This window comes from Fringilla coelebs (genome assembly GCF_963513975.1).
Source record: "Fringilla coelebs genome assembly, chromosome: 20".
Classification (NCBI taxonomy): domain Eukaryota; kingdom Metazoa; phylum Chordata; class Aves; order Passeriformes; family Fringillidae; genus Fringilla; species Fringilla coelebs.
The window spans coordinates 6199755-6223812 of record NC_140046.1 but is presented as its reverse complement, the minus strand read 5'-3'; the positions used below and the strand labels follow the sequence as shown (position 1 = coordinate 6223812).

Below are 24058 nucleotides of genomic sequence, written 5' to 3'. Positions count from 1 at the left end.
TGGGCTGAATTCTCCTCCATCTGAATGCCAAACCCCTGAGGACCGAGGCAGCAGCCCCGGGAAATGCCCGGTCGGAAAGCTGGCGGCTCCGGGGGCTGCAGGTGCCCTCCCAGACGCTTCCCCACATTACAATGAGCAGAGGAAGGAGTTTCCTGCTCCTGCTGGAGCCCAGCCAGTCACTTTCTCATCATCCATATTCTTAAGTGGAAGAGCAGATGGATCAGTTGCTTCCTAGATACGACGCAAACACGGATGCATTTGCAGACGGAGCTGCTCTTGTTTTGAAAGGAAGCGTGAGGCTGACCTGTGTGAGGAGTGGCCATCCCTTGGCTCTCCCTTCTGCCAGGGCTGAGTATTCCCCTCACACCATCCCTCAGGCTTTGCCAACTGCCCACTGTGCTCTCCAGCACCTCCTCAGTCAGTTCTTACCGGCCCAGCCACGAAACCTTCATTTCTCCCATATTTTTAATCATGTAGCTCAGTGACTCCCCTATTTTTCCATGTTATGTGGATCACTTTTTCTCTCCTTCAAATCCTGCTTCCCCTCCCTGCATCCCTGTCCAGCTGTAAAGCAAAGCGACACAGGCTCTCTGCAACTCCCTTCAAGCTGCACTCAACAGATGCTTCTGTAGCTTCAGGTTTTGGCATGATTAAAAAGTGGAGGAAGGAGCCTGGGAGCTTTAAAATAGGTGTGGGGTTGAAGCTGGCATGAAAACAAAAGCAGATACAAGTCACATCCTATTTTTTTCCCCTTGAACCAAAGCAGAATCAAAACATCCTTTTGCTTTAGTCGAATTAAAACAAAATAGCCGAACAAAATACTGCTGTGAGTAAACAGGGCTGTTGACTCGTCACTGCAACCCTCAACATCAACAGCTCTGTGAGCTGTGGGAGAGCTGAGACACTGACATGGGTGCAGCAAACAGCCCCTCCCTGCCCACGGGCCACCGTGTCCCGTGCCTGGGAGGGAAATTTAAGCAGAAAGAGTGTAACCCACAACCCCGAGTGTGTAACCCACAACCCCGAGTGTGTAACCCACAACCCCGAGTGTGTGGCTATTGTGTAAAGCTTGAGAGAGCACTGCCCTAATATGTGGATTTTGCCATAGCCCTGAAGAGGGGCTGCACTGCTGGCCCAGCTTTCTGTGCTGCTGAGCTGTGCTGGGCCATGGATGAACGCAGGGTTAGGAAAAGCTGGAGTTGCTTTCTCTTCTTTTCCACACCTTCAAACCGGGCAGAGCCACCGTCCCACCGGGCGGAGGGGGACACGCACCTGCCGGGGATGCTCCCGGGGGACAGGGGTCATCCCCCGGTGGGTGGCACGGGGGGGAGCCCGAGCAGGGCCAGCCCCTCGGCTCGGTGCTGCCGGCGGAGCCCGGCCCTCGGCCGGAGCCGGGGCTGGGGCCGCCCCCGGGGCCGGGGCGGGGAGAGGCGGCTGGGGCGGCGGCGGAGCGGAGCGGAGCGGGGATGGCAGCGCCGCTGCGAGCCGCCCTGGCGCTGGGGCTGCTGGCGGCCGCTCAGCCCGCACCGGCCCCGGGACAGCGGCGGCGGGCAGAGGTACGAGCGGCACCGGCAGCGGCAGCGGCAGCGGCGGGGAGGGCGGGAGCGTGTCCTGGCTGCGCGTCCCCCGTGTGCGCGTGTCCCGCGTGGCCGTGGAGGGCTGTGCGTGTGCCCGGTGTGCGTGTCCGTGGTGTGTGTGCCCCTCGTGTGTGTGTCCCCGCTGTGCGTGTCCCCGCTGTGCCCACGTCCCCGTGCCCCGGCTGTGCCTGTCCCCGCTGAGTTCACGCCCTAGGTGTGCCCGTGTCCCTGCGCTTGTGCCATAGGTGTGCCCACGCTCTAGATGTGACTGTCGCTGGTGTGCCCATGTCCCGCCAGGGGTGTGCATATCCCTGTGTGCCCATGCCTTGGGTGTGTCTTTGCCCTGGGTGTGCATGTCTCCGGTGTGCTAATGCCAGAGGTGTGTCCGTGCCCCAGGTGTCACTCTGTCCCTGGTGTGGCCATGCCCCAGGTGTCACTCTGTCCCTGCTGTGCCAGTGCCATAGGTGTCACTGTGTCCCTGGAGTGCTCAGTGTCCCTGGTGTGCCCGTGCCATGGGTGTCACTATGTCCCTGGTGTGCCTGTGCTCCAGGTGTCACTCTGTCCCTGGTGTGCTCATTGTCCCCGGTGTGCCCATGCCAAAGGCATGACTGTGTCCCCAAGGTACATCCCCAGCACAGGTGAGTGTCCCTGAGCTCCTGACACCTGTGCCTGTCCCTGTGCCCTGGCTGCAGCAGTGTGTGTGTGGCAGAGGTGTGTGGCTGTGCCAGCTGGAGATGGAGGGGGCTGTGCCACGGGCTTGTGTTGGAATGCCAGGGTGTGTGGCCGCCTGTGCTGTGTGGAGCTGTGGCAGACAATCACAGACTGGTCTGGGTTGGAATGGACCTTAAACTCATCCCATTCCACCCTCTGCCATGGGCAGGGACACTTCCTCTAGCCCAGGTTGCTCCACGCCCTGGCCTTGGACGCTTCCAGGGATGGGGCAGCCCCAGCTGCTCTGGGCACCCTGTGCCAGGGCCTCCCCACCCTCACAGGGAAGAATTCCTTCCCAATGTCTAATCTAAGTCTGCCCTATTTCACCTTAAAGCCGTTCCTCCTTGTCCTATCTGTCCCTGCCCTTGCCCAAAGTCCCTCTCCAGCTCTCTGGGTGCCCCTTTAGGCCCTGGGTGGGCTCTGTGTGACCCTGGAGCCTTCTCTTGCCCAGGATGAACAGCCCCAGCTCTCCCAGCCCGTGTCCAGGTGTCCCCACAGGTGATGTGCACCTGCAAACCTTCCCATCTCCCAGCATTTCATCCCCAGGAGGGGACAAAGGCCAGCCCTTCCCCTGCCTGCCTCTCTCCCCATCATCTCTGTTCAGATTTCTTCTGCTTGTCCTGCTGTCATTGTCATCCTGTGCCACCATCCATTCCTGTTTGTTTTGGGAGGACAAGGTATGAGATCTGGCTAGTGAACAAAGGTTCATATTGAGGATTTTTTGTTGTTTAGGCCTAGATCCAGTGTACATTTGTACAAATGTTTAATTTTCAACCCCAGCCAGCAAGTCCTGGTGAATTAATTGGGATTTTGAGCACATGCTCTGGGAGGAAAAGGGCCCAGGAATGCTCAGAGGCTTGTTTTGATGTGCAGGCTCCTTCTGCTGGGAGATGCTGCTTCAGAGAGGTCATTAATAGCTGTGCTTTTCCCACTGTGCACAAACCTCAGCCCAGCCCCTCCTGCCACCTGGAGAAAATAAATCTGCAAAGATTTTAATGCTCAGGAAACCAATTATTCAAAATTCACTTTCAAAGAAAACCAACTGATTGGGAACTGGTTTAAGAACCCAAACTGCCTTTCCACCCCTCTCTGGTGACTTCTGAGTTATTTTCCCTTGCAGCTTCAGAACAGATCCAGGATTGTGGCAGATCCCTCCTGAGGGGGTGCTGGGCAAATGACTTTCCTGTCTCCCTGCCTCAGTTTCCCCAAGGGTATGTGCTGTGCTGCCCAGGGACTTGGGGACAACACACACACAATGGAAATGCAGACTGGGCTGTGGAACTTGTCTAAATAAACTGAGCAGTTCATTTTCTTTCAGGAGGAAGCTGAAATTCTCACATAACATCAAATAGTTCTGGTGATTTGTGGCTTTCAGAGCACTTCCAGGCTTTGCTTCTAAAGCTTGCTGCTTTTTTTTTTTTTTTTAATTCTTTTTAAAAAGCCACAGCTAGCAACAATATGTTGTGTAAACTTAGATGCATAAGACTGTCAAATGTCCAGTTGTGTGCTTTTCCTGGCTGGTGTCCATGTTTTCACTGCATCTGTACCAATTGCAGTTAAAAAAAACCAAAAAAACAAAAAACACACACATTTTAAAAAATAAGGGAAATTGGGAAATTTAATTTGAAACATTTGTATGTGAAATCATCTTATCATCTACAGATAGGAGAGGACCCAGTGTAAGAGAGGACATTGTTTGGCAGAGCTGTGTCTGGCTGGGCTGTGCTCAGACAGCAGCTGGGGGGTGGTAATGCCCAAAATTCCCTGATCCCGGGGGAATTGTGTAAAATACCCGGGGCATGTGAGATCTCAGCCCCTGGTGGAGGGAGGAGCACGATGAGGTGCTGGACAAAGGACAATGAAGTCCCTACAGAGATTAGTGTGAGAAGCTCCAGGTGACATAAAAACTGAGGAGAAATTTGAGAAAAACCGGGAGTGGGAACAGGGAGCTGGGCTAACAGACTGAATAATTCTAATTTTGGAATTTTTTCCCCCTTTCCTGCGCTTCTCCTTTCCATCTTGCAGTATATGGATACTTCCAGATACATTTTGATATATTTGATATTCTTCCCCTTATCAAACCAAGGTCTCAGATTTTGACCTCTGGGCTGGGAAATGCTCCAGCATTTCTGAGCTGCTTTAGGAGCAGGATGCTGTTGGGATGGATGCAGGGTGGATGCATCCACAGCTGGATGGAGGGAGGCTCCCGGCACCACGCGGACCCAGTAGGGCTGGGAGCTCAGAGCATCCCACATCTTCCTTCTGAAACAAGGCGGAGAAATCCTCCTTCCTGTAAGAACTTCCTGCTGTTCAACCTCAGCACGATGGAGGGAGAGGTGGAGAGGAGGAGGAATTCCCCCTCTGGGGTGGAAAAGAGGAGGAATTCCCCCTCTGGAGTGGAGAGGAGGAGGAATTCCCCCTCTGGGGTGGAGAGGAGGAGAAATTCCCCCTCTGGGGTGGAGAGGAGGAGGAATAAGCCCTCTTGGGTGGAGAGGAGGAAGAATTGCCCCTCTGGGGTGGAGAGGAGGAGGAATTACCCCTCTGGGGTGGAGAGGAGGAGGAATTACCCCTCTGGAGTGGAGAGGAGGAGGAATTACCCCTCCGGGGTGGAGAGGAGGAGGAATTCCCCCTCCGAGGCATCGCCGGGCTCTGCATCCCCCCGAGCCCGCGTCTCGGAGCCGCTGCCGCCGGCGCGGATGTGGCGAGCGGCTCCGGGTGCCCCGGCGATTCCCCGGTGTGATTTCCACCCCGTGAGTCACCGCAGCACGAACAGCCCGCCTTTCTTCCTGCTTCTCCCCCAAAAACAATCCCCGCTTGTTCGGGCAAACCTCGCCCGCCGGGCAGGGGCCGGCGCCTTCCCCGCTCCCCCCGGTGGAGAGCAGGACTCGTTTCCTTTCTCTCCTTAGACACCACAACACAACCAGGCTGCGTGACCCAACTGGTTTGTCAGCCGCTCTGGTATTCGCAGGGGGAGCTTTGGCCAAGCCCGATGTTCTTCCCTGGTTTCCCCAAGAGTTTTGGGTCCCGTTTCAGCAGTTTTGGTGGCGCAGCCCATCAGATGCCAGCTGCTTCCCAACGAGTTAGCACTGATTCATGGGTTGGTTTGGCTTGGAAGGACCTTAAATCTCCTCTCATTCCACCCCCTGCCACACCTTCCACTTGACCAAGTTGCTCCAAGCCACATCCAGTTAGTGAAACCAGGAGGGGTTTTAGCTAGACCAGGCTTATTGCATCTCAGCTTTAGGAGATGGAAAATAAAAGGAGTTTAGAAGACCCCAACTCCACATCTTCGGTGGCAAGTGGATTATTTGCTGCTAAAGTACATTTTAGGAGTGGTAGGGGGGGCAGGGGGTTCCTGCAGAGCTCAGCAGGGAAATCCCAGCAGCCTGGGATGGGATGGGATGGGATGGGATGGGATGGGATGGGATGGGATGGGATGGGATGGGATGCTTGGGGCTTTCACCAGGCCCCATCTCCAGTGCAGGGAATCAGCTGAAGCGTCCCTGCCTTTCCAGCGGGAGCACAGCCAGGCTCTGTGCTCGCTAATGCCCCTTCTCGTGTGTCTCCCTGCGTCCATAGATGTAATATTTATAGAGATACTTACACACACACTTAAACAAAAGCGGCGCGGGGGCTCTGCCTGAGGCTTTGCAGGGATGAGCGGAAGCAAATGAGCGTTTCCATTGCTGTGCCGTCTCCTGGAGGCAGCTCGCAGGCAGCAGGAGCCGATGGGCAGGAGGAGCCGCTGCTCCCTCTGCGACCTCGCCAAAACACGCCCCGGGCCGGCTCTGCTGGTGTGTGCGCTGGGGGAAACTGAGGCTGAAAAGCAGGAGGCTCTGTGCCCATTTCGGCCGTGAGATGATGTGGGATCAGCCCGGGGGATGCTGGAACCAGGGTTTAGGATCCACTGGGCTGTGTCATGGTTTCAAACAAAAGACTCTAAAGGTGCGGCTTGAGGCGGCACCGCCTGTGACCATGACACAAAACGCCTGTGTGAGATTAAGCCTGACCCAGCGATGAGAGGTGTTCTAAAAACTTTTATTCTATTTTCAATCTCATGTGAAGGGTGAGACAATACAGATGTTACAATCCACGCCATCACAATCAAAAGCCAACTATTTCCTAATTACAATACATTATGGACACTCCTTGGCCTGGCCTTTGGCAGGACGGGATCCCTTCCCTGCCCCGCCGGGAGTGGAGGGGAGGGATGGGGTTTGTAGCAGAAGGATCACGGTCAGCAGGAGCTGTGTGAGGCTTCTCCGGTACCCATCTGGTGGAAGGGAGCCGGCAGCGGCGTGGCTGCAGGGGAGGAGCCGATCCTGCTGCCTCGGCACTCTCGTTATCCCGGCTTCCAGGCAGGGAGGGCTAATTGTGTTTGCCGCTGGCTGTCTTCCACCCGGGATGCCTGTGGTGGAGGGCAAGGTGTTTCCTTGGCTTTAGCCAGGGCAGAGATGATTTCCAGGGTTGTAACAGGCTCCACATCAGAGCTCTGGGATGGGAAGGGCCCCTCTGTCTCCCCCAGCCTCCTCCCACTGTCCCCGGAGGTTCTCTGGCTCCCAGGCAGCCAGAGCCGAGCTCCTCTCCCTCCCTCGTGCAGAGGGGGAGCTGGGCATATTTCATATTAATGCTTCTCTTGGTTTCCTGCTGTTTTTCTTTTCCCATTGTACGGAAAAGAGCATTTCCCCGTCTGGGGCAGGAGGGAGGGGGTTTTCCCAGCACGGCCAGACTTTGCATTGCAGCCTCTGGAGAGATTGAATGGGCTGGTGCCAGATTCCTGCACAACCCCCCAGGCTGGGCTCTGGGGGGTTATGCAGTGCTGGGGGAGCCTTGAGCACTGCTTTGGGCACAGGGCACAGTGGCATGGGGCTCTTGGGTTCCCCTGGACCCCGAAAACTCCCTGGATTTGTATGCTCTGTGCTTGGATAAATACCTGGCAGAGATCAGCACATCCCTCTCCTGCAGCTCTGTGTTTCCAGGACCACCATCACCCTTAGCTGACAGCAGATGTGTCTAGAAAACACAATAGAATTTCTCCTGATGGTTTTGCAGCTGGAGAGTTGGTGCCTGTGTGTGAGAACCTCAATGTGGCACGGGCCAGAAACCACAGAGAAAATGCTGCTTTGCTTGGGCTTGCAAAGCTCAAGGAGCTCTGGGCAGGAATGATAAAGCCAAGTGGCCTCTGTGCCTCCTGGTGCTGCTCAAGAGCAGCTGCTGGGACAGGGGTTGCTTTTTTCACTGTGCACCCTGATGTGTCCAGATGGGGTTTCAAGCCTCCATGAGATCATGGTGAGGAAAAACCATTTTCATGCTTTAATGATGGGATTGTGTTGGGTTACAGGCGAGGGAAGAGCTTCAGGTTGTGCTGAGTGAATGCAAAATCGTGTTAGAAAAGGTTCAGACCCTGATGTGAGAGCCAGGACTTTCCATCCAGGTGTTCAGCTCACATTTACCTGCAGTGGTGTCACCACTGGCATCTTCACCCTGTAACTGGTGATTCACCCTGTAACTGGTGATTTCGTGCTGCTGGAGGAGAATTGTGTGAAAATACAAGCACAGGGGGAAAGGATGAGATCCCTTCTCCTCTGCAGACACTCTCAGAGGGCTCCAAGCCACCCCATCCCCAGGATGCTCCTCCACCCCTGCATGCCCATCCTGAGCTGCTGCTGGGTTTTGCTCCTGGTACCTGTGTGAGGGTGGGGTTATCCCAGTGTGGCTGGGGAATGGCAGGTCCAGGCTGGATGGTGAACCCTGGGCAGAGGTGTTGTGGCTTCTCCTGACAAACAAACCAACCCTCTCCCTGCCAGAGTGGCACCTGCCTGATTTACCCTGACTCACTGACCACTGTGAGGGGTCTGGGTGACTCTGGCCATGCTCAGGCTCTTCCTGCTGCAGCCTGGCACTGCTGGGATGAGCTGCTGCTGCCTCCAGCTGAGACAGGCAGCTTTGGTGGGAAAACCAGCCAAATTCTTTGTGTGGGGCTGGGTAAAGAGCGTGTCCAGGCAGGAATCTGTGCTGGTACTCTGCCAGAGGGGGATGCTCCAGGTGGAAGGGGTGTCAAGGAGAAGATGAAACCAGAGGAGACAAAACTGGAGGAGATGAAACCAGAGGAGACAAAACTAGAGGAGATGAAACTGAAGGAGATGAAACTGGAGGAGGTGAGGCCTGCAGAGCACACGTGGGTGTGCCTGCCCACTCGGGGGTGACGTGTTTGGGGATGACACGAGGGTGACTGTTCATGGCAAGCAGAAGGTCTGGGCAGGAGGAGGAGAGGGAGAGGCCCTGGCACACCTCGGGACTGCCACATCCACAAACCATTCCTGCTCCTTGCCAGGTGACAAGGCCCAGGAGGAGCTGCTGGAGGGACATAAAGGAGAGCTGGGTCACCCACAGTCAGGAGCAGCACTGAGTGGAGGTCATCACTCCAACCCCTTCCTTTTCCCGGCCGAGATGAGCCTGGGGGGAGGGAAACAGCTTTAAAAACACCCAGAGGGCACCAGCCGTGCTGTCTGGGCCATCCCGTGGCATTCCCGGTGCTCGGCACTGCTCTCCTTTGGGATGCAGGGAGGGGAAGCCGCCACTTTCACTTTTTATTCTGATTATTATTCATCGCTGTGACTCGGCTCTGCTGCACTAACAGGATGCTGGGCAGCTTGTTTGTCTCCCGCAGACATCCCTGGCGGCGGGGCAGGCGGGCGTGGAGCATTCCTGTGACCCCGGCTATTAACTCCTCCAAAAGCAGCCCGGGAGCAGCCCGAGCCGTTTATTTTCTTTAACATACAATTGAAGCGCTGGAGCAAGTTCAGAGAGGCAATCTCCGCCCGTGTCAGCGGCCGATAAGAAGAAGAATGGTTTGGCAGAGCAAATTGCGCCCACTTTGCAGCAGCACATCCTGCGTGGGGATGGGGGAGCCGAGCCTGGCCCCAGCTCACCCCGCCCTACCCGCGGCCACGGCGCTCCGGCCTTTGTTCGGATCCCTGCCTGGAGCCGGGGCCATCAGAGCTGAGGGTTTGGTCGCCTCTGGCTGCCGATGGGATGGCAGCAGAGGTTTTTGATCTCTCTCTTTCCTCCTACACCTCCATCATCCAGAATCCCCAAGAGCCAAACAAAATGATGGGGAGGAGACACACAGGAACCTGTATGGGCACGGCTGCTTCAGGTGAAGAGCTCCCAGGAGCAAAACAAGCAGGCATTTTGGGTTTGCAGCCCTCATCTTCTTCCCCCCCCCCCCTTTCCCAAGCCAGCATGTGCTCTGAGCTGTGCCTTTCCTGAGAAATAAGCAGCTCTTCCTGAGAAATAAGGCTACTCCAGGGAGCTGGGGCCAGCACACACATTTACCTGCAGTGGTGTCACCACTGGCATCTTCACCCTGTAACTGGTGATTCACCCTGTAACTGGTGATTTTGTGCTGCTGGAGGAGAATTGTGTGAAAATATAAGCACAGGGGGAAAGGATGAGATCCCTTCTCCTCTGCAGACACTCTCAGAGGGCTCCAAGCCATCCCATCCCCAGGATGCTCCTCCACCCCTGCATGCCCATCCTGAGCTGCTGCTGGGTTTTGCTCCTGGTACCCGTGTGAGGGTGGGGTTATCCCAGTGTGGCTGGGGAATGGCAGGTCCAGGCTGGATGGTGAACCCTGGGCAGAGATGTTGTGGCTTCTCCTGACAAAAACACCAATGCAAAGCAAAACAAGCGGGCAGTTTGGGTTTGCAGCGCTGTTTGCCACCTCATCTCCTTTCCCTACTGTCCCTTCCCAAACCAACACGTGCTCTGAGCTGCACCTTTCCCATTTTTCCTTGCAGCTCTTCCTGGAGAAATACGGCTACTTCAGGGAGCCGGGGGCCGGCTCGCACAGCCCCGCCGAGTTCACCGCGGCGCTGAGGTAGGAAGGATCCTCCAACCCCGGCAGCTCCAGCTAAAGCCATGCTGCCAGCACCCCGAGGGGTTTTTTTTTTGCAGCCAGAGGGGTCTTTTCGCAGCTGGAGGCTCTGTGTCTCACGGTCTGGTGCTAAAGCACAGCCAGTCCTTTTTGGAGAGGCGGGTCCGTGCCCGGTCCCGCAGCTGGGTGCCGGCTGCTGGCACCCGGCTCTCGCTGCTTTATTCGCCTTTTATGGCCCGGAGCTCGCCTGCAATAAAATCTGTGGGAGGCCGAGCTTGGGGACGGCTGGGAGATGTCAGGGGGGGAGAGCTGCCAGCTCCTGCCTGGGCTTCTCCTAAGGACATCACCTCTGGGAGCATCCCGGGCTTGACCTTGCGCAAAGCCAAATGCAAAATTAAATGCAAAGTCAAATAACTGGGGTTAAAAAGAGGAAAAGGCATTTTTAGGCTCCAGTTTTGGGCTCCTCTGCCCTGCTAGGAGGTGACTTACAGGTCAGCTGTGGTTGCAGAGACAAATCCTTCTTGTTTTACCAACTGGATGAAGTTCTGCCACTGGGGTGTGAAGCTTATGGGGTGAAAATCCTGGCTCAGGCCAAAACCCTGGCACAAACATACCCAAACTCCCAACACAAACATCCCCAAACCCCCAGCACAAATGTACCCAAACCCCTGGCACAAACATCCCCAAACCCCTGTCACAAACATACCCAAACCCCCAACACAAACATCCCCAACCCCCCAACACAAACATCCCCAAACTCCCGGCACAAAAATCCCCAAACCCCCAACACAAATGTACCCAAACCCCAACACAAACATCCCCAAACTCCACCACGGGGGTTCTGGATGTGGCTGCTGCTATCCCCCTTCCTTCTGCAGGGATTTCCAGCGGGTGACCCACCTCCCTCCCAGCGGGGTGCTGGATGTCCCCACGCTCCATCAGATGGCTCTGCCCCGGTGTGGCACGGATGACGGGCACGGCCGCGCTGCCGGGGCTCCGCCCGCCCGGCGCCGCCGGCGCACGGCACAGCACGGTGAGCACCGGCCCCGGGGATCCCGGGGGGGTTTGGGGTCTGGGCTGCTCGGCTCTCCCGTCCTGGACTCGTGGGGAAGCTGCTGTGGGTGGGAGGTGCAGCCCCACTGGGACAGCATCCAGCCCAGGACACGCTTGGAGGTTGTTTTTAAAGCGGTGATTAGAGATTTGACTCCCACCTTTGGGGAATTCAGCTCTCTGGGGTGGTTTTAATGCTGCTGTGGGAGCCAGGAGATCTCCCAGAGAGCACTCAGGTCACCATGGCCCCACACTCAGCTCTGCTGGCATGATCTGGAGGGCAGGGGCTTTATCTCTAGGTTTTGCTGACCTTTGGGACTTCTGATGCACATTAGGGACACAGCAGTACCCAAAATCCTGCCAGCACTTGGCTGCCTGACCCAAGAGTCATTTCACCCATGTTAAGGGGTTTAACTCTGCTCCAAGCATCCTTCTGTGCTCCTGTGTGTCCAGGGCTGGGCCTCCTGTCCCTTGTGAGCTCTCTTTGGGCTTGCAGATGAGAAACTGGATTCCTAGAGAGCAAGAGGGCCGGGGCCAGCTGTGCTCAGGACATGGGAAAAACGAAGGGGAGATTAAGAAAAGGCTCTGTGCCATGTCAGGCTGTCTGTGCATCTGGCAGGGCTGGCCATGGACAGCCTCAGGAGAGCCCTGTCATCCTCCTCCAGCCTCTGGATTTCCTTCCAAAGCCCCAGCATGTCCTTGCAGGGACACATGGGCAGTGAGCAGAGTGGGAAGGACATAGAGCAGGAGGTGGGCAAACAGAAGCAGCCAGTGCCCTGTGGCTCATGGGGCTCCTTTTTGGGCATCACAAAAGGGGGTGGGTGGGAAGAGATGCCCAAGGAAAGGGGAGGAAAGGGCTCACTGTGGTTATTGCTCTGGTGATCTGATGTCACAGGCAGCAGGGATGGGACAGCACCACATCTGTACCCACGGGAGACAGGGGATGCCTGCAGGGCTGATGGCACCAGCCAGGAAGGCTGGGGAGGGTTTTGTGCTGTTTATCTGGCTGAACCCCTGGCAGCTGAGGCAGCACAGTGCTTTGTTATCCCCCCTTTCCCAGCGGGATCTCCCCTGGGCAGCCCCTGTGTCCCTCATCCTGCTGGCTTGGGGCACACCCAGAGCCCAGCAAAGCCAAGCTCTCCTCTTCCCAAGAGCCAGCCTTGCTAAGCCAGCCTGGCCCATCCTCCTCTGGTGGTGGATGCTCTGCTCCTGTGGAGGGAAGGATGGGATGCCAGGCTTTGTTTCAGGGCTGCAGCCATCCAGGCAGCTTTTAGCTTTAGCTGTGCAGAGTGGAAGCTCACCTGTGTCCTTTTGGAGCTGGAGGCCATCACTGCAGTGGGAACTGATTCTGTCCCCAGGAGTGTGACCAGATAGCCCAGAGTGTCCCCAGCCATGGGGAGAAGGAGGCAGAGCTGGGTTGGGATGTGTGCCAGCTTTGCTGGGAGGCTCAGCCCAGAGGCAGAGCAGTGAGCCCTGGCATGCTGCCAGCTCTGTTCCCCCTGTTTTCCTGCACATCTGGAGCAGAGGCAGATGCTGGAGGTCTGTCCCCACTCCCACACCTCTGCACCAGCTCTGGCACCCACATCCCCCAGGGCCCCACAGCTTTTTTCCTGCTCCCAGATGCCTCCAGGTAAACGCAATCCCAGGGCTCTGGGGTCCCACAGCTACTGAGGGAGGAGGAGGAGGAGGGGGAGGAAGGGGCTGCAATGCTGCTCAGCAACAAGGTGAGCTCTCATCTTTGCCCTCCTGTGCAGCAGGGAGGTTGGGGAGTGACAACACTTGTCCCCTCCATCCTGATCCCCAGCTCTGTCCCCTCCGACAGCTTTTAAGAAAACACGCTGGGACAGAGGGAGCCCTGCTCATCCTTTCTCCCCCCGCGGGGGTGGCTTTGTCCCCACGCAGGAGGGCGGTGGCCGAAGCGGCACCTGACGTACCGCGTGGTGAACCGGCCGCCCTACCTGCCGCAGCACGGCGTGCGCCTGGCCGTGCGCGCCGCCTTCCAGCTCTGGAGCAACGTGTCCTCCCTGCTCTTCTGGGAGGCCCCGGACGGCCCCGCCGACATCCGCCTCACCTTCTTCCACGGGGACCACAACGATGGGCTCAACAACGCCTTCGATGGGCCAGGTGCTTCCCCCTCGTAAGCTTCTCTTTGTGACGTGGGCTCTTCCCCCGCGGGGAGCGGGGCTGGGATTGTGGCGGGCTGGGGGTGACAGAGGCTCTGCAGTGTCTCCAGCCCAGTTTGTGCCAGTTTGATGTGGGGTCTAATTTGGGGTCTGATTTGGGGTCTGATTTACTGTCTGATTGGGGTCTGATTTGCTGTCTGATTTGGGGTCTCCCCTCCCAACTCTGCAACAGCAAGGCGGCTGAGATGTTCCTCACAGACCCTCAAGGAGCCCCACAACACCCTCCAAACGTGGGCTCCTCCAAAAACACCTAAAACTGACTCACATTTGGGCAAACCAGAGCTGCATGTTGTGGCAATGTTCCTTACTTGGGGCTTACCCAATGTGGAATTTTTCTTCACTCGGGGTCAGCAGTTGTGGGAATTTGCAGGCAACTCTGACATGGGAAGAGATGAGAATCTTGACTCCACGTTTCAGAAGGCTGAGTTATTATTTTGTGATATATATTATATTAAAAGAAAATGATATATTAAAACTATACTAAAAGAATAGAAGAAAAGATTTCATCAGAAGGCTTGCAAGGAATAGAAAGGAATGGAATGATAATAAGATCTTGTGACTGACCAGAGAGTCTGAGACAGCTAGACTGTGATTGGCCATTAATTAAAAACAACCACATGAGACCAATCACAGATCCACCTGTTGCATTCAGCAGCAGCAGATAATTATTGTTTACATTTTGTTTCTGAGGCCTCTCAACTTCTCAGGAGGAAATATCCTAGCGAATGGATTTTTCATAAAATGCCATGGCAGCATTATGTGCCGTGGTCTATTCCAGCCTCCCACTGAGAGTGGATTTGCCCCCGAGCAGGCTGCGGGGTCTGGATAGCTCAGTCCTTGATGGGGACAGACTGCCCGGATCCCCAAGCAGCTCTTCGCTGCTGGCAACCTTAGCAAGCTTAAGGGATATCAGCTCTTTTAGTGATTATCAGCTCTTTGTGAGCTCAGCTCTAGCTTGCAAGGTGCAGAGAGAGGAGAAGGCAATCCTGGCGTTCCACAGCCATGTCTTTATTGGGGGGGCTGTGAAGGCTTCCAGCCACGGCTCTTCTGACCAGAATGGGCTAACACAGCCCATTACACAGGGTAAAGGGGGGATCAGAAATTGCCCAACAGCAGGGGTAAAGGAGAAGTGACCTATGGGGTTACAGAGAGATAAGCTGGGGTCTGAAAGGCAGAAGAGAGGAACTTATTGCTATTTCACCGTGACTTGGCATTTCCTATCTTTAAGCCTCTTCCCTCCACGGGACCCCAGCAGGCCCTGTGCCTGCTGCAGCGGTCCCTGATGGCTCTGGTGTCCCCAGGAGGTGCCCTGGCTCACGCCTTCTTCCCCCGGCGAGGAGAAGCGCACTTCGACAGCGCCGAGCGCTGGTCCCTGCACAGCGGCAAGGGGCGCAACCTCTTCATCGTGGTGGCCCACGAGGTGGGGCACACGCTGGGGCTGCAGCACTCGCCCGTCAAGAGTGCCCTCATGTCACCCTACTACAAGAAGCTCAGCAAGGATTTTGTCCTCAGCTGGGATGATGTCTTGGCCATCCAGAGTTTGTACGGTGAGCCTGGCTTCCCTGGGGATCCCCCGGGGTTGTGCTCTGGGGTGGAGAGCGAGCAGTAGGGATGGGAGCAGGTCGCTGAAAGGGGAGAGGGCTGCAGGCACATGGGGCCATTCCTGTGTGTGGCTGGGGAGGAAAATGCAGGAGAGGTGGGGCAGGTGCCAGGGCCTCCAGGGTGGGGAAGGTTGGGTTTGCTGCCCACTTGTCTGCTGGTGCATGTTTTTTGGGGTTCCAAGGGATTTTTGTCACTATCATATAGAGTGGAATAAGAACCAGACATTGGGACAAGGGGTCTTGGGAGTCTTGGGAGGCCCAGCCCTGTGCTTTGGGAAAAGTTGTTTCTCTGCCCCTTCTCCAGACTCACCACTCCTTGTTCCATCCCAGGAAAGCCCTCCAAGGGCTCGGCCATCCAGCTCCCAGGAAAGGTCTTCACTCACTTCCAGGACTGGAACACGGACCTCTACGGCAGGGACCGACAGCAGAGGAGCCTCAGCACCTTTTACTGCCACTCCTTCTTTGACGCCATAACCGCTGGTGGGTGCTGGCCAGTGTGACCCCCTCCCAAAACCTGCACCCCCACCCCTTGTCCCAGTGCTGCTGCAGCTCCCAGTGGAGGGAAAGGTGGGTTTGACTGGTCCACAGCTCCTGGCACTGGTGGCATCACTCATGCACAGTGCACCTTGAGGTGCCAGGAACAGGGAAAACACCCCAAAACTTGGGCCATGGCAAGGATTAATCACTGCAGGAGCTCGGCTGTGCCAGACAAGCCTTGAACTGTGGCCAGCATTGGAGGGGAGGCAATGAATTCTGGAGGCTGAGGGGGTGGCTGGAAGGGCAGGAGGAAGGCTCCAAACTCTGAGGATCCCCAAAGCACCACGGGGCTGCACGGGGAGGAGAGGGGATCTGGGTAGCAGTGGAGGGTGTTTCAGTGACATTTCTCCCTCTGCCTCACAGATGGGGATCACAACCTCTACATCTTCAAGGGCAGCCACTACTGGGTGGTGTCAGCCAGTGGCAATGCCAGCGAGCCCCAGGCGCTGCAGCCACGCTGGCCCGGCCTCCCCGCCGGCATCGACGCCTGCGCCTGGTCCCAGAGCAGTGGCAAGTTCTACTTCTTCAAAGGTGGGTGAGGCAGGGGACCCCCATCAGGGCTGCCACTGCTCCTGCCCAGCTCTGCCTGGAGCCACACAATTCTTGTTTGTGTCCCCTCCCGGTGCAGAGCTGGGGCATCGCTGTGCCCCGGGTGTGCAAAGCCCTGGGCTGGGCGTCCTGTCATGGGTGAGCCACATGGCCCTGGCAGCCACATCACCTCCCTGTGCCTCGGTTTCCCCATCAGGAGAGCAGCACTCACCGGTGTGTCCAAGCAAATCCAGGTGCAGTGGTGGGTCTTGGGGAGAAACTGCTCCCCAAAACACGAGGGGCAGGGGAGTGCGTGGGGGTTTCATGGTGCACATGGATCTCTGGGCTGTGCCTGGGGGCTGAGCTGCCCTGGGAACTGGGATATCATCCCTAAACTGCCCCAGGAGCTGGGATACCATCCAGGAGCTGCCCCAGGAGCTGGGATACCATCCCTAAACTGCCCCAGGAGCTGGGATACCATCCATGAGCTGCCCTGGGAGCTGGGGTACCATCCCTAAACTGTCCCAGGAGCTGGGATACCATCCATGAGCTGCCCTGGGAGCTGGGATATCATCCCTAAACTGCCCCAGCAGCTGGGAAACCATCCATGAGGAGCTGGGATACCATCCATGAGCTGCCCCAGCAGCTGGGATACCATCCATGAGGAGCTGGGATACCATCCATGAGCTGCCCAGCAGCCAGATGGGGAGAGGAAGGTCAAACCAGGCAGCCTGGCTGCCAGGGTCAGCCCCAGCTTTTAATGGAAAGCAGTCCCTGGTTGCTCAGAAAAGGGGCTTTGTGCTGCAGCTGGGTGAGAGCCAAAGCCCCTCTGCCTCCCCAGCCCTCGCTGCTCCCTCTGTCCTCCCCAGGGCTGTGTCAGGCTGTGCCTTGTGAGCAGAAAGGGGCTTTTGTCTGCCCTGTTGGGGTCAGGGTGCTGTGGTCAAGCCGCTGGTCCCCATCACGATTCCTGCTGCAGGGCTGGTTTCGGATGCCCCAGCCCCAGCTGGATCTGTTTCTGTCTGTCCCATTCACTGTGCAGGGTCAGGGGGCAGGCTTTAGAGAAGCAGCATGGTGGTGGCCTTGCTCTGTCCCTGGTGGTCCCTTTCCACGCCTCCAAGCCCCTGAGCTGCCGTGCCTCAGTTTCCCCCCAGCCTGCTCCTTGGTCGGTCACCAGCGGGATGGATGTCCCTGACACTTCACAAGGCCGGTCCTGTGGCCGAGTCTGGAGCTCATCCCGGCAGGGTCCCTCCCCTCTGGGCTGTGCTCTAACCCTCCCCGTCCCCGCAGGTGGCCGATGCTGGCGCTACGCGGGCTCCGAGCTGGAGGAGGGATTCCCCCGCAAATGCAGCGCCCTGGGGCTGCCTCGGCACCCGGACACGGCGCTCTACTTCCAGCAGCTCCGGCGGCTCGTCCTCTTCAAAGGCCCCAAGTACTTCGTGCTGGGCGAGGATCCCCTGGGCGTGGAGCCCTACTACCCGCGCAGCCTGCGGGACTGGGCAGGGCTGCCCCCGGGCACGGCCGGCGCTCTCACCCACCGCGACCGCTCCGTCTACTTCTTTCGGGATGATCAGTACTGGAAATTCGACCAGGCGAAGCTGCGGGTGGTGGCCACGGGCAAATGGGCCACGCAGCTGGCGTGGATGGGCTGCTGGGATGCCAACAGCGAGCAGGTCCTGTTCTGAGCGCAGCCCGGTGGGATGAAACGGGGATCTGGACCTCGCCTCGCCTGGATGCCTCTGGGTGTGACTCTGCTCCCTGCCTGAGGATGGCTGGGCAGGGACTGGCTGCCCCTGGGTGGCTGGAGCCGTGGGATGGTGGAGCAGTGACCCAGCAGAGCTTGGATGCAGCTGGGACAGAGCCAGGTGTGCCAGAGCCGGGTGGCCTGCAGGATTTGGGGATGTATCTTTTATAACAGACCACAGAGAAAAAATGTATCAGCCATGGAGACTGCAAACACGGCCATTTCTGTTAACTTTCAGGATATTGTTACACGTGTTTTTCAAACCAGGACTGGGGTTTGGTGATACTTTTTGATATCTTTGTTGATACTTGTTGATATCTGTCATTTTCCCAGGATCAGGCAGAGAAGTGTCTCGCTGCTGATTGCTGTGGGGTTTGGATGGTTTTTAATAACAGACTGACAACGTGTCCTGCTTGAAACTAAAAGAAAGGAGACATTTGGACAAAAATTTGGGTCCATGTGGAGCTTTGCCCCTGCTGTTTGTTCAGGCCCTGAGGTATGGAGGGTTGGGGATGCTTCACTGGGCCGTGCTCACATCCCAGTGCTCTGCTGAGGCACCAGCTGGAGACCCCAGCACAGTGGGATTTTGGGGCTGAAAGCAGCAGGGTTTGGTGTAGGAGCCTCTTTGGGGTGCAGAGAAAGGGGGGCTCAGCTGAGCTGCTGGCCACAGGCAGCAGGAGCATTGGCTTTGGGTGGGTTTTGGGTGCCTGGGTGGGTTCTCCTGGGCTGGGCTCACCTGGCAGCCCCCACTGTGTGCACTGAGTGTGCCTGTGCTCTGCTGCCTCTGCAAGGGACAGGATCAGGGAATTCCTGACTCCCTGGGCCCCACCCAGGTGAACCGGGGTGACAAATAACTGGGGGAGGAGGGGAAGAGGAGAGGGTGAGCAGGACAGAGGGACATGTCTGTGCATGCAGGCTCGCAGGGACAGTGTGGCTGCATATTCCTCATTCCTTTCCCAAGGCAGACTCCCCACCTGGAAACGCCTCTGGCTCCTGGGCAGGGTCGTGCCTGCAAAGTTCCATCGCGTCCCAGGGCTGGGGGATGGACCTCAGCTTCCCAGGGCTGGGATTCTGAGGCATTGGTGCTGAGCAGGACAGGGCTCAGCTTTATTAAATGATTTATGGAAACCATTCACACACTGGTTCTGCCAGGGCTCAGAGCCCAGCACTGCTCTGCTCCTGCTGTGCTGTGCTGTCAGGGTGCTGTGCTGGCCTGCCACGCCAGGGTGCCCTCCTGGTGCCAGCAGCTTCAAGGATTCCTCTTTCCCTCGTCTTTGCCCTTTCTGGACCCTCCCTGCAGAGCAGGGCTTGCCCTAAGCAGGGTGCCAGGGCTGTCACTTCCCGAGGGCTGTCGGTGGTGCCCGCTGCCAGCTGAGCTGTGGGTTGGGCAGGATGGGGAGCCAGCACTCCTCCCATTCTCCATAACACTTGTGAGTGAGCCCTTGGTGTGCAGACACAGACACAGGGTCTCCATCTGCCCAAAACCTCGGGGGACTTCCCACTGTTTCCAGAGAAACCATTGTCATAGGAATTGAATGACAATGAGGTGAGGTGGCCTGCGGGGAGTCCCGAGGGCTTGGAGACCTGACAGCAAATAAAACCAACCTCTGGATGTGTGGTGTTGGGATTTGTGCTTGTTTTCATGTCACACCTGTGGTTTGCGTTGGTTTGTTGGTTTTTTTTAAAGCAAATCTCCAGTTTCCTGACAGGGCTGTGTTTAAGATGCCTGTGGGTGTTTGGGGTTGGAGAGGGGATTGCTGAATTTGGCCTCAGCTTTCATGCTGGCAGGATCAAAGAGGGGGGATGGATCCCACTGAAAACTCACTGATGGCGATGAAAACGCGGAAATTCTCTTTCTCACTTCATCCCCAAATTACTGAGGATTTTTCCACACGTTGGAATGTGTTAATAGGTTTTTCCCCAGGCTGAATTAATTCATTATCCCTTTTCCTGTCCCCTTAGGAGAAAGCCAGGCATCCCCTGTGCTGTGTGACTGGAGGCTGAGGATGGGACTGCCTCAAATCCTCTCCCCTTCTGGGTTTTCCATCTCTTCCTTGGCTTGCTGCCATGTGTTTCCTGGGGCTGTGTCCTGGGGGAGGTTTTGGGGCCCTGTGATGCTGCCAGGGCCGGGCTGAGCTCAGCATTGCTGGCAGGGGCAGTCAGGGTCACTCTGCTGTGTCCCCATCAGTCTGGGGGGTCTGGGGGAGGTGAACTCACACCCTGAGCCTTTCAGCCCACCCCCCCTGGGTGTCCTGGATGCAAATCCAGCTCCTCAAGGGTTCTTTTCTCCTGCTGGGCTCCCTGGCTGGGCACATCAGGCGCAGACTCCCCCAGCCTGCCTCACATTCCCCAGACAGAATAGCTGGGATTCTTGCATTCCCTGCCCCAAAATGACCCCAGCTGGACACTGAGCCTCAGTGACATCAGCAGCTGGCTCCAGGGACAGGATGGGTCCCCCACCACAGCAGGGAGCCCCACAAAGCCCAGGAGAGGCTCTGCTCTGGCCCCAGGGTGTGAACACTTCCCTGGTAGATTTGTTTTTTGCAGAGGTCCCTGGATGCTGGCTTAGGGAGGGAGGATTCCTGGCTTAGGGAGGGAGGATCCCACATTCCCAGAGGTGCCCACTCATGTGCAGTTCTTTCCTTAAAGCCCCAACTCCTGGAGTCACTCCATCCCTGCAGGAGCTTGGCTTTTCCCAAACACCTCTCTGCTGTGGGCAATGAGGGAAGGAGTTTGGAAAGGAGCAGAGAGCAGAGAAAGCCCAAAGGTGGGTGTGAAAATAAACCCTCCTCACCTTGAGGTCGCCCTGAAGATGAACCCTGTGGGCCTCAGGTCACCTCACCTGTGGTGGAGGTGGGTGTAGGGGTTTTGCAAAGGGGGAAAATCCCCCTCGTGTGCATGGGAGCAACCTGGTGCTGATGAGCTGCTCTCCAACTCAAGGATTCCTCTTTCCTGCCCCGGAGCCAGGGAAAATCCAGCCCTGGCATGGCTGGGGAGGAGCAGGGCTGTGAGAGAGGAGCAGGTGCTGAAGGGTTAACAGGGAGTGTTTGCAGCCAGTCCCTTGTCACCAAGGAGAAGCGATCAGCACTTGGGAAGGAAACAAAACACCCAGGAGGGTGATTTCCTCTCCCCATCAGCATTGCAGCCCCGGGAGCCCAGCAGGGCTCTGCACACCACCAGGACACTGCCACCACCCCTCGTGGCAGGGAGCGAGTGGCACCAGGTGAGTGTGGCTGCCGGGAGGCGTGCTGGGGACAGGACAGGGACAGCCGTGTCCCCATCACCCTTTTCCCTCCACCTCCTCCCAGTCTTATGGCAGAATGTGGGGCACCCCGGGCACGGGGGCACGCAGCATCCGTCCCTACCAGTCCAGCGGGCAGTACCTGTACGCCATGAAGGAGGACCTGGCAGAGTGGCTGAAGGAGCTCTATGACCTCGACATCGAGGTGGGCACCTTCCTGGAGGTGCTGGAGACGGGGGCCGTGCTGTGCTCCCACGCCAACCACGTCACCCAGGTGGCCGGGGAGTTCGCCCGTGCCTGCCCCGAGGTGGCCCGGCACCTCCACCTGCCCTCTGCCGGTGTCACCTGCAACCTCACAGCACAGCCCGGCACCTTCCAGGCCAGGGACAACGTCTCCAACTTCATCCAGTGGTGCAGGAAGGAGATGGGTATCAAAGGTAGGATGCCAGGCTCCAGCTGTCCCCTGTCTCTGTGCTCAAGTCCCCTCCAGCCACTCCATGTTTTGGCATGTGTCCCCCCCAAACCCAGCGCCACCCCGGCATGGGACAGCACTGTGTGCAGGCATCCCTGAGCTGGCATCCCTTGTGCAAGGTCTCCAGGCTTGGCAGCAGCTTTGCAGGGTGCTGGCACGTGGATGGAGTGTTTGCTTGGGTGCAAATATGCACAGGAGGAATGGCAAAGGCAAGGGGGGGTGGCACAGTGTGTCCCTGCCAGGCACAGAACCAATCACAGCCCTAAGGACAGCAGAAGTCCTGGCTCTGAGCAAAGCATCTGTCACCTTGTCCTACCACCGTGGATGGCCAGGAAGGGGAGTGGCACAGAGCAAGACATCCTCAGGGCTCTCAGACACTGAGCTTTGTGCCTTTGGGATGCCATGGAACAGCTGTAGATGCCCAATATGAAAGGTTCCTTCTCCTTTGCCACTTCTCCCAACTCTTGCTGAACCCAGCCATATTCCTGGTGGGACGGCTGCAGTGAAGAGCGCCCTTCTGGGTGGGCTTTGCCTCCCTCTGTGCCCCCCATCTGCTCTGTCCCCATCCCCACGTGCCAGCCCTGGCTCAGCCCAGCCCTGCCCTGTGCAGACGTGCTGATGTTCGAGACGGAGGACCTGGTGCTGAGGAAGAACGAGAAGAACTTCGTGCTGTGCCTGCTGGAGCTGGCACGCCACGCCTCCCGCTTCGGAATGCGCGCCCCGACCCTGGTGCAGATGGAGGAGGAGATCGAGGAGGAGCTGCGGCAGGAGCTGGACCTGCCTCCCGCTGAGCCCGCCCTGCCCCGCGCCACCAGCAGGGCACGGGACCTCCACAACCTCGACCAGATGGTGCCGAGGGGCAGGGGGGCATGGGGGGCATGGGGATGGGGATGGATGGGGATGGGGATGGATGGGGATGGGGATAGGGATGGGGATGGGTGGGGATGGATGGGGATGGGGATGGGGAGGGATGGGGATGGATGGGGATGGATGGAGATGGATGGGGATGGATGGGGATGGGGATAGGGATGGGGATGGATTGGGTGGACATGGAAATGTATGTGGTTGGCATGGGGATGGGGATGGGGATGGATGGGGATGGGGATGGATTGGGTGGACATGGAAATGTATGTGGTTGGCATGGGGATGCGGATGGATGGGCATGGGGATGGATGGGGATGAGCATGGAGATGGGCATGGGGATGGATGGGGATGGACATGGATTAGATGGGCATGGGGATGGAGATGGGTATGGAGATGGATGGGGTTGGGCATGGAGTTGGATGGGGATGAGCATGGAGATGGGCATGGGGATGGATGGGGATCGGTGTGGAGATGGAGATGGGTTGGATGGTCATGGCCACCCCAGGACCTTTCCCATCAGCCCTGGTGAGGACCCATCCCTGCCACCCACAGGTGCAGCACCTGGTGAGCCGCTGTACCTGCCCTGTGCAGTTCCCCATGATCAAGATCTCCGAGGGGAAATACCGAGTGGGGGACTCTGACACCCTCATCTTTGTCCGGGTGAGCCTGCCTCACCCCTGCTCTTGGGGGAAAGGCATCAGGAATTCTGCTCTGCTGCCATGACCCCATTTCCATAATCTCCAAAAAGGGGCCCGTGTAGGAGTTTTTGATCATTATTCCCAAAGCAGGGGAGCTCAGCCCTGTGATAGATGTTGGTATGGATTTAACCATCCATGTGTGTGGGAAAAACCCTGACACCCCACAGAGCCACAGCCTGCTCTCACGCAGCAATGGGAGCGCTGGGATGCTCTGAATCCATCCCCAAGCCTGGCCAAAGAACTCAGCACACCACGAAGGACAGGGACTTTCCAAAAGGGTCCCTCACCCTCCTTGTGGTGACGAAATAAACCTGTCGGGATGGCCGCAGGGGCTGAGCCAGGGACGCAGCCGCCCTTTGGGACACCTGGTGGCACTTAGGGCCGGCCCACAGCTCTCCGAGCCCGGCCGAGCGTGCCACCCCCAGGCTGCTGGTGTCCCCTGGCATGGTCATTCCCGCGCAGATCCTGCGGGAGCACGTCATGGTGCGGGTCGGGGGCGGCTGGGACACGCTGGAGCACTACCTGGACAAGCACGACCCGTGTCGCTGCACCTCGCTCTGTGAGTCCCCGCGTCCCCAACCCCGCGGCTGCCTGAGGGTGGAGGGGGTCTGTGGCTGGTCTCTATGGTTCTTGGGGATGTTTTCATTAGCGGGAGGCTTTGGTACAGCCATGCCTCCTTGTTTTGCCGGGGAATGTCGGGTTTTGGGGACTTTCTTTGGCTTTGGTGGCCACTAGAGGTCATGGGAGACTTTTGGATGGAGCCGGACCCCAAAAGCCGCTTTGCAGGGAGCGCGGCTTTCTGCCGGCACCCTCGGGGGGCTGGATGCTGAGCCACGGCTGGGTGGGCTTCACCGGGGGTGGGTGCAGGGGACAGGGGTGCTGAGCCCCCCTCGCTGTCCCCACAGCTCACAAACAAGCCTGGAAAGCCCGGAGCCCGCAGCAGCAAGTGCAGCACGAGGTGCGGCTGTGCCCGGCC

At 57.7% G+C, this 24058-nt stretch overlaps 1 protein-coding gene across 2 annotated transcripts; it reads left to right on the top strand.

Moving 5' to 3' along the window:
- Positions 1 to 1459: 1459 nt before the first annotated feature.
- Positions 1460 to 18483, top strand: MMP28 (matrix metallopeptidase 28). 2 transcript variants are annotated; one of them, XM_084218916.1, is made up of 8 exons: positions 1460 to 1556; positions 10091 to 10170; positions 11046 to 11200; positions 13120 to 13341; positions 14702 to 14947; positions 15332 to 15481; positions 15902 to 16069; positions 17354 to 18483. In XM_084218916.1, exons 1-8 carry the CDS (start codon positions 1467 to 1469, stop codon positions 17746 to 17748), a joined length of 1506 nt encoding a protein of 501 aa, XP_084075042.1. In that variant the 5' UTR covers positions 1460 to 1466; the 3' UTR covers positions 17749 to 18483. The 2 variants fall into 2 exon arrangements, with proteins under 2 accessions (XP_084075042.1, XP_084075043.1); XM_084218917.1 differs by lacking the exon at positions 1460 to 1556 and adding an exon at positions 9355 to 9447.
- Positions 18484 to 24058: the final 5575 nt, after the last annotated feature.